This window comes from Neopelma chrysocephalum, unplaced genomic scaffold (genome assembly GCF_003984885.1).
Source record: "Neopelma chrysocephalum unplaced genomic scaffold, ASM398488v2 Primary Assembly neopelma1_23, whole genome shotgun sequence".
Lineage (NCBI taxonomy): Eukaryota > Metazoa > Chordata > Aves > Passeriformes > Pipridae > Neopelma > Neopelma chrysocephalum.
The window spans coordinates 8,592,530-8,602,930 of NW_020897691.1; the positions used below are offsets into that span (position 1 = coordinate 8,592,530).

The 10,401-nt window shown below is 42.2% G+C and overlaps 1 protein-coding gene across 5 annotated transcripts in view; it reads right to left on the bottom strand.

Moving 5' to 3' along the window:
• The window catches only part of SMOC2 (SPARC related modular calcium binding 2), a 144,388-nt gene extending 134,244 nt beyond the window's left edge, over positions 1-10,144 (bottom strand). For 2 of the 5 annotated variants that reach the window (XM_027686165.1, XM_027686154.1), the window contains exon 1: positions 9,330-9,948. In XM_027686165.1, coding sequence (XP_027541966.1) covers positions 9,330-9,407 — 78 coding nt within the window. In that variant the 5' untranslated portion in view covers positions 9,408-9,948. Of the gene's footprint in view, positions 1-9,329; positions 9,949-10,128 lie in introns of those variants that run through there. The other 3 variants (XM_027686176.1, XM_027686146.1, XM_027686137.1) reach the window with 2 other exon arrangements.
• Between the last annotated feature and the right edge of the window lie 257 nt (positions 10,145-10,401).

A 10,401-nucleotide genomic window follows, 5' to 3' on the forward strand; every position in this document is an offset into this window, starting at 1 on the left:
CAATTATCTATGCATGCATATTGCCTCATAATTTTATTGCAAATTGATGGAAGTCCATCACAAAGCAATGACAGAACTTTAGCTCTTGAAGTCATTCAGCACCTGGAAAAGGGAAAATTAAAACAGAAGAGCAATTTACCAAATGGACCCTTCTTTCAAAAAATCTTTCCCTTTTTCTCAGAAATGGAATTTATGGAACATTTCAAGGAGGAAACATGATGAAAAGATAAAACCTCCTGTTCAAAGTTCAGATTTGCAACTAAATCCACTTAGGCTGAAATCTATCAAAAATTTGGCATACTTGAAAACTGCCTTCCCAGGAGGACACAGTCTGAAATACAATCCCATTAAATACAGTACGAAAAGTAAGTTGTTCGCTTTGTTTTGTCTTGCTCACCAGAATCCATGTAATGAATGCTGTGAAAAGAAACAGTATGGATGCATGCAAAGAAATTACAGGCCATATTCTTTCTGCAGTCTGAACCCCTCCCGGTGTTCCACGGCCAAGAGCAGCTCATGTGTTAGGCCATATATTCCCTCTTGTCCACACCAGCCTGCTCTGAGCTCTTACAAATGCAAAGGGTTAATTAACGTCAAGGCAAGCCATGTTATTAAAGACACTTTCTTTTTAGAGAACTGCATTCTACCTTTCAATAGTTTCTATGGAGACTTTTTTCCATTTGAGATTTTTCCCTTTTGACTGCCTATCTGATGGGCAACTGAATGTCATGTGCTGAAACATCAAGGTGCCCACCTCTCTCCCTCGTCCCCTCCGCTCTAACGCCGCTGGGCAGGGAAACAAGGGCTTTCCCTCCTTTCAGCCCGTCCCAGAGAAGACGGTGCAGCTCGCGCTGCTCTTGCACTCCCTCCCGTGGTGGATCCCTGAAGTGCCGTGGAAGAAGACAAGGTGATCTCCTTGCCAGGATGCTGCGCAAGGGAATATTTGCAAGGGAATGGAGAGGGAGGGAAACGGAGAAATATCTGTAGAGATCACCCCCTTCCACCCCCGCTTTTTATTTTGTGTTACAGTCTTCGGTGGCTCTCTACCCCAAAAAAAACAGCCTACACAACAGAGTTAATTTACTAAACAAATAAGTCTAAGATCAATTCAAAGCCTTATTTAGTTTCTTTATTGTCAATCGTTTTTTATTCCTGTACTCTGTTCAAGGTATCTTTCAATATGTGCAATTCTCCACTACAACGTAGCATACTTACTTCAGGACCAGGTTTCACTTATTTGATTTCATTTCTTTGGTAGAAATTTTTATTTTAAAAAATGACATTTACTTCAGTGATTTTTCACTCTAGCAGGCACATCAGATCACAGGAAGACAGCTCTCTGGACATGAGCAGTATTACACAGCACTACTGGCATAAAAAGGTGGCAAACACTAACCACAGCACTTGACAAATACAATCTTACAGTGCTTGGGTCAGCTTCACTGGCACCCCTTTGTCTCCACTAAGTGGCATCAATATGGATTCTAAAGTGAAGGAGAACTGATTAAAACACTGAGATTAAATGCATTAAATAATTATTCACCTACGTAGATGGGCACTAGGACCAATACATTAACTGGGACAACTGAAGCAGACAGTCGTAAGGTGGGTTCAGTGTCCTCCTGTTTCTAATAATAACTCTCTTTTTAAGACCATGAGGTTCACTTCACAGTCCCAAGAAGGAATCCAGTGTGTTTGGATGCCTACAGAAAGTCAGGATGAAGTCAAGTGCACTGATATCAGCATGGCATACACGTATCAGCCTCACTGAGAAGAGATTCTCATGTTTTAATATCACCATCTTTCTGAGATGCTGTCAATGCCATATTTCCACCTTGTGTTCTCCAAACAGACTCTAATATTTACCTTTAGCAGAAAGATGCCACTGTGGAGAGTAGCACCTAGCAAAGAAAATGGTTTGGAAAGCAACTCTCTACTTTGCATGATCTAGATCTCAAACAAATCACGTACTTTGTGCTCTGTGATACTTCAGAACACGTGGTCTGGTTTAACAGCAATTCTGTTCAAGCAAACATGTTACGGTTAAAATATGGTCTGTGTGGTTATGGTTAAAATGGTCTGCATATTCACCAAAATGTCACCATCCCTTCTAACCCTATTTCAAATTAGTAAGGACACTCAATGGCAGACTTTTACTCAAACTAAACTCCACGACTCTTCTGCTTTACTCCAGATAAAAGTAAGAGAAAGATAATGAAACTGAGTAATTGCTTTCCCGTCCTGACATCTACAGTGCCTACAATCTGCAGGTTTTCTCTGTACTGCAGCTTGCTACCTGGATCATAGTGAGTCCATCCTGATTATCATTAAAATTATTCTTTATCTGTCACTACTTTCATTTCAAAAAATGTACAAATGTCTCCTGAGCTCTTACACTGCTTATTCACTGACAGTATCTTGCTTTAATTCTGAAAAAAAAAGGATATTGATAAATGTATGATAAATCTAGCCCAAATAAAACAACTATGAGTACTTTATAGCAGCAATTTTATCCTAAAAAATCTGTAACATACAGCATGCAGCCATGACATAAATAAAGAAAGAGCATTCCAGAACAATGGAATTTTTCTTTGTTTTCATGTAAGTACTCTTTAGGTGCTCTAGGACAGAGCAAAAGATTTATAGTATATGTATGACAGCTAATTTGTATACAGTTTAAAAAATGAACACCTAAAAGACAGGAAAATATATTATTACATCCTCAGAATAAATTTAAGGTAACACAAAAGAAAAGGTCTTTACTCGGTGACTTAGAAGATGACAGAAGAAGCAGCCTAAAGTAAAAGAAGAAAAAAAAGTTGGGTTTTGGATAAGTATGAGGTAAACATTCTTGAGTGAGTTTTCTAGCAGCACACTGAGCAAGCCAGGGAGAGAGTTGGAAAGGATTGCCTTCAGGAAATGTTTTGTCTTTCCGTCCCAACAAGAATTCTAGGTTGCATTCTCTATTAGCCTGGATTTTCAACAGCTGATGAAACACTTAGTGGTCATTTTTAAAAGGTAATAAATTAGACAGGGGAAAAAAAAATCACTCAAGGCCAGTTACTAACTCATCAAAGTGATTTCTTCTGAAAGGACTGGCTAAAACTTCCATTTGGGACACTGACACACAAGCGACTTCACGGGTTCTGTGGTAAGAAGTGACACTACATTAACTTTGCTGCTTGGTGACCACTGATAATTTGGTAAAGTCATATTAAGAAACCCTGTGATACTGAGCATTATCACACTGATACAAAAAACAGTCCATATGCTTTTGGGTGGTTTTCACCTCCCCATAACCAAAATTTATGTCCTTGTGTTCCATGAACATCACCACTACAGCAACAGCTGTAATTCAGACCAATTCCCTCTGTACATGGGGTAGCTAGACAAAGATTGAAAAAGTGAAGGAAAAAAATGGAGGTATTTGTGCTATACCTTCTCTTCTCTGCTTAGTTTATTTGCTTATGGCAATATCTTGCTACATCTTAAGTTATCCCTCCTTCTTTTTTGTCATAAACTATTCTGTGTAACATTAGCATACTGTGAAGTGTAAATTTTTCCCAAAGCATTTCCTCTTTTCAGGCTCACCTTCAGTGTTGCACTGGAAAGTGTTTTATCTCTCACTGTGGATAATATTAAGGCAGTGATTAGCAATTAATAACCAGAAGTGGATAAAGAAATGTCAACAGAAGTATATCCCATGAGACTACAGAGGGTCATTGAGACCAAAATGATTGGCATCACCAGGGTAGTATTCACACAGTCAAAAGCTATTTTGACTTCATAAATTCTGAAGAAGGCATTCCAGATTTTCATTGTGAAATGGCTTTCATCGTGAATCTATTATGTCAACTCTTTAAAAATCTACCTCACATAACAATATTGAATCAACCAGAAAATTAAGACACAGTTGAGTTTTGATTCTAAAGAAAACACAAAATGTTTGGAAATCCCTGAGTCCTTTGCAAGGTGTAGCCTCCATTCACTCTGCAGATTGCCCAAGAACATTGGAATTTGTTCAGATAAAAAATGTCCCTCATGAACCAAACTCAGACCTTCATTTGCTGTTCAAAAATAGGTCTTTGATTCCAAATCTTTCTTACTCAGTTTTTAATTTTCAGGCGCCTCTGCACTTCCTGGTCTCAGGCCTGACAGGAAATGGAAGTACCAAAATACCATGAAAATGGCTGTGCCTGTGGTGAAGCTGGTCTGGCTGAAGAAATGGAAACATGAGCAAAGTCCTGAGCAAGCCAGATCTTGAAAAGATTCATAGCCCAATTCCCAAACCAACAGGGTTCAGATAGGTTTTGGATAGCAGATAAACCTTTGGAGGCTTCTCAAAATGAACCAAACCCTGAGGTTTGCCAGCTGTCAAGGAATACACACAGATGTTCTCGAGGTATTCAGTAGGTAATAGGGAATGGATGAAAGCATCAAGACTGGTCACAATATGCATGATCTACTTCATTTTGTTTCTTCGGTCTTGCTCTTCCCTCCCCACTCACATTCATTTCTACTCTCCACTTCTGGTTTTAAAATCTTACGAGTGTGCAGTCAACTTGCCATCTCCATTAATGTCTCCTACATTATAAGATGCAGCTTATGTTGGCTGCACGCACAAAAATTACTTCTGACCCCTGATCAAAAGTTTGCTGACTTTTTCAATAACAACTACCACAGGTTTTGGTTTTGTTTCTTTAGTGAGAAGTGTCTTGAGAGTTTATTGCAAGGAAACATTGTTGAAAGTGTTTTATTTTCAGAGCTGATGTACCCTTGGTTGTACCAATGCCCGTTTGCAGTAACAAATGTTGTTGGGATCTGGAGCCACTTACAGTTTTATTTACGGTCTTGGTTTTTCAGTCACAATTAGAATAACTTTTCCAAATGTTTTGGTTTGCAGACCCCATCCAAATGGGTCCTTAACGTGGAAAGCCATGACTGTGTTTAACTTCCCTTTACTGAACTACCTTAGTGGTCCATTTTATATTGATGAGTGTTGTGGAAGCTATCCAGTGCATTAAATGCTATTGAACACTCATGAGCATGTGCCAAGGGAGAAAAAGAAAACAATTGTTCCCAGAAATATTCAGATTTCGACGAAAGGAACTATTAATAGGCAGAGGTGTTCATTTCAAGAAGTGATTTCAAGCAAACTTTTTTCCTTTTTAAGATCTATTGATTGTATTGAGGGAAACACATGGTTCAGCAAGGCTTTGAAAGAATAAATAGTTTGTGGTATGTTATAAGTCATCAAGATTTTAAAATAAGAAACACTTGTGTCCTATTGTTTATAAAAGTACATCCACACACACAACACTGCAACTGAGATAAAAGCTAAGTTGATGGTTTCAAAAATGCAGTATTAACAATGCCAAAGTAAGTGTGTTGGTAAGTGAAGTGATCATAAACATACTTGCTGAAGGAACAAAATGAGCTTTCTTCAAAGCACTATGTTTCAAAACAAAAGTACCTATATCCTTGATATGCCCATTGCCCTATTACAATATGTCAACAAGGTTCAGCTCTCATTGGTGTCATACATCCAGAAAGAATGGGCGCATCTCACAGAGCAGCATAAAAATACAACATTGCAAAAATGTTCCTACAATGTGTTACAAGAGTTGCAGAGTATTACCTGGCTTTCCATAAACAAGGTAAAAGGACAAGGCTACTTAAGATAGTTTCTGGAACATAAGATTAGTATTTGACACAAGAAGAAAAAAACAGGAGCAACCAAATTGGCTACAGTCCCTCCAGATCTCATAGTTTCTTATGAGTCAGATCCCAGCCTACCTTTCCAGAATGAAAGCCATTGTTCCGTTGCCATTGTTTGTTCATTTGAAATAACAATAAATATAACACTAAATAATGCTCTCCTCTCACATGCATCCCTATGGCTCAGTTAGAAATTCATAACAGGAATATTATGTTTCACTTCATTTTGTCTATTATTGCAATATGATCCTACTCAGGAGATGAGAGTCCAGAAACAGCTTCAGCAAAGTAATTTTTGATGACAAGAGGCCAAGATTGGTACAAATTCAAAGTAGTTGTGGCCTATCTCGAACCCAAGGAACCCACAGAAACTCTGAAACTCTTAGACTCTGGTGCATATCATGGCTCCCCAATAAAGATTGAGGTGAGCATCTGCCCACCTTTCATGTTCCTTCTCTACCTTGGCACACAGACAGGAAGCCAGGTGAGTTTTGGCTGGGTCCACAGTTTGGGCAGAGAGGGACATGTTACAACACTCACATTTACTTTAGATATAGCCATAAAGACCAGGGTACCAGACTCTCGACTGCTGGTGCATTTCAACTACCTGCTGACTACTCAGATGCATCTGCCTGCAAGAAATTGTCCTGATGGCTATTATCAAGGCTGTAGGAAACCATGTGCTCATCTTTCCTTGCAAACCTGCAGTCAAATAAGACTGCATTCATAAGATGGCAATCAGAAATCTCTTAAAGCTGTTATTTTTGTGAAAACTCTGTAATTTCTTGCTATTGGACTTTTGCAAAGTTTCTAACATCTGAAAATTACATATTCACCTGGACTACAGACATGGGTGGTTGTTGTGCCATTTCTGCCCAAGCAAAATGCAAAAATATTATTCCTAATTAAATGGAGATACAGCTCTTTAAACTACTGAAAGTCTTCTCTGAAAGTAATACTTGATCTTCTTCTGGAGCTAGCGAGGACATAAAGTTAAAACAGGCCAGAGATCTGTTTAGATAGATGAAAAACATAAAAACAAAAAGACTGATACCCTCCCTCCCTGCCAAACCATCATGCAGTCTGTTGCTTAGAGCCCAGAGCTGTTCAACACCTGGACAAGGATAAAAACATCTCATCCACGTAGTTACCTTTTGGAAAATGATGTTCGCTTTAAAGTTGCTTTTGCTAGAGGGAACTTTAATTTTGTTATCATGTCACTGCTAAGGTTCATCTAATGTCAGATTTTCCACTGCAGTAAAGGAGACTGTGCCCTTGATATTGCCACCACCAGGAAAGATGAGTATACCCATGAAAGCGTGCTACCATTAGGAATGAGCACTCCCTCTCTGTAATCATCCCATAGTTTTTATGAAACTCAGGTCCACAGTGAAGCATGGTCTGTTCCCATGGCCTCTGGTTATTTATGAAAATATCAGCCTTTATTTGTTATTCTTCACACCACAAATAAAAATAAAATCTTCACCTGTTATGTAGAAAAGAATGGCTGTTCTCAGTCATCATCTCACTGGCTATAATAGCACTGCTTTTTTGTTGTTGTTTAAAAAGGTAAGGACAGAAATAGTAGAAATAAACCTGCCTCATTCAAAGTGTAGTCTTGTGGGAAGACGTAGAACGTATATGTGCATCTGTGTGTATGTGTGTTGTTTTCTTCCTATGAGTGTCTGTCTGTTCATTACTTGCTTTATGGAAGGATTTCTAATGCAGTCTAGTATTTATATGGGTGAGCCATTTCTGTAAGAAGAGCATAGGCAGCAGAAAAACTAGCATGGTCTCACTACCTACAATCCTCTACTGACAAGGCTAGCTACACCTACTGAAATGTCCAAGTTTAATTCAGTCTGAAGGCTTAAAGTCTTCAAAACCATTACGTTTTTGGTAGCAGAGGGTGGAAATTTCAACAGGATTGACTTTTCTGGTCATGGTTCACAAAGATGCACACTACCATAAGGTACAAAATTAATAATGTACACTCTGGATGGGTGAAAGAAAGGAGAGAGGGACTTCAGATATCACTCAGATAACAGTGAAGTCAAATACATCCTCATGAATGTCATGAATCTATGACATTTAATTTTTAAAGAGTTTGCCAAAGTGCCCTTGGCCAGATTTTTCTTCCCTTTTGTAAGGCAGACAATCCCCCACTGAATGACAGTTAATTCAGCATTGATTTATATACATATGTTAAAAGACCTTGACAACATTTGGGTTATGTATCATCTAAAGATGATATAACAATGCCAATCATTCTTATTTTACATTTGGACAAACTAAGTTTTGGTAGCATTTTCAGTTTACTTCATTTAAAACTCTTTTTATGTACAGAAAAGAGAATATAACACGTACTGTCTTGTAAATTCTGTTTATATATTTGTGAAAGCAAACTTGAAAGTAAATTGCAATGTTAATCTGTTAATTAGAATAGTATATATTACCTGACAGTGTAAGGGTGCTTCAAATTAGGGTCTTAAAAAATAAAACAGGAAAATCAATTGACTTTACCTGTCCCACTCTTTCAAATGTTATACACAATAAAATTCATGGAGTAAACTCATTACTTTAATGTTTTCAGTTAGCAGCTTCTAATCTACAAATCATTTAGGAGGAAAAAAACTAGACAAGGAGTCAAAACTTTTTCTGAAGAATTTCAGGTATGAACAGCTCGACTATCCCTCACTGCCATTTCTCCTTGAGCTGTCCCTATAGCACTTTATTCAAAAAGAAAAGAAAAGGAAAAAAAAAAAAAAATCTTAACTCTAAGTATTTTACAGAAATTTTCTGAAAGGCTGAGACAAAAATAGGGTCTATTCCACTTTGCAACTGTCTGTAACATTGGCATAATAAACTCTAAGGGCACAACCTTCACCAAAACACTTAAAAACAGCTTGAAAGAGGTACTTGCTGCCCGTTATGTTTACTCAAGCACTTGTTTAAAAACACATTTAAGGAAAATGTTTTTATTTCTACAGATTGCATTAATTATAGCTTTGCAAACACTGCAAACTCTACAAGAAGATTGAACTGAGCTATTAGCTGCAAACCTCAGGTCTTGGCTAGAAAAGTGGTTATGGTTTATTTAGCAAGCCTAATGAATTGGCTCACCCATCTCTACACAGAGTTCCGTGTTTAGTATCATGGAGCCTGGAATAGCCAGAGAGGCTTGTTTCACGTCGCTTTATAATTAAAAATAAAGTAAAATCCGTCCACTCAAGACTGTCCAAAAGCAGATCTCACTTCAGCATTATTCCTCTTCGGGAAAACAAAAGCATTAATACGGACAGTAATGCTGCACCGAAGCACTGCGGGGACCCACACTAAACTTCCATTTGGCTGCCGCTGGCAGTTCTCCCCTGGCAGCGCCCGGCGGGGCGGCGGTGCCGGTTGCTCCCCACGCTGCCGGACAAGCTGCGGCGGAACTCCAGCCCGGGATGGGCTCCGTCCCCCGTCCGGAGCGGGGCTCAGCTCCCGGCCCGGCAGCCGCGGGTTGCCCCCTGGCTGCCCGGGCGGGCGCATCAATCCGCTCAGGTGCGCTCCGGGCACCGACCCGGAGGGTGCTCGGCGCCCAGAGCCCAGCGGCGGGGCGGCCTTACCGTGAGGGCGGAGAGCTTCTGTGCCGGCACGGCGGGGAGCAGCTCCGGCAGCAGCAGCAGCAGCAGCGGCACCCACATCCTGAGGCGGCGGCGGGCACGCAGCGACTGCGGGGAGCGAAGCAGGGCGACTCTCCTTGGGATGTCACTGCCACCCCACCCCCGATGCCTGCTTTGGCTCCTTTTCAATCGCTCCGGCTGGGAAGTCCCAGCTCAGGTCCTCAGTTTTCTTTTTCCCCACCCTAGTCCTTAAAATTTGGGGACGGGTGTATAACAGAGGCGGCGGTTTCTCCCGCTTTCTGTGTCCCTCCCTCGCTCCCCGGGAGTCAGCCCCGGCTCGGAGATGCTCCCCAGCTTCTCCTCTCCCGGCGCCCTCCCACTGCCAGGGAATGTGCCGGACGCCGCCGCCTCCCCTGGGGCGCCGCGCCTGCCTCCGCCTCGGGCGGGCAGCTGTCTAGCCCTGGGGGTCCCTCTCTCTCCCTTCCAGCCCCGACTCCTCTGTGGCAGGGGAAGCGGGATGAAACGATTGGGACGGGAAGGAAGGACCCACCACCAACACCGGGAGCACCCGTGAAGGCACTGCCGCGACTAAGAAGGCTGGCGGTGTGGACCTCACCGAGCCGCTCTGCCCCTTTTCCTCTTATCCTGCCCCCTCCCCAACCCGGCCTCCCCTTTCTCCTCCCCGACCCACAGATCCTTGCCGATTAACCCTCCTTGGTGCTGCTAGGGGGACGGCGCTTGCTTTCCTTGCAGGATTCATTCCCCCCACACCCCCTCACGCTAAATCAACATGTACAAATACCGGCAGCCTCTGGTGGTCCCGACCCCCGCCCTGGTGAGCCCCGAGCTCCTCCCGGAGCGCCCCTGCCCTGGCCCCCCCTCGCCGCCCGCCGGGCACCGCACGGGGCGGGAACCAGGGCCACGGCATCCAAGTTTCTGGCTGGGGCAAAAGCCAGGAAGCAGCTCCCCCGTGGGGCAGCCGGACATCGCTGGGGGCTGAGCCAGGCGCTCCGGCACGGCGGGGAGCGCGCACTGCTGGCCCGGAGGTACCCCGGTCAGATGCCGGTGGCTGCGG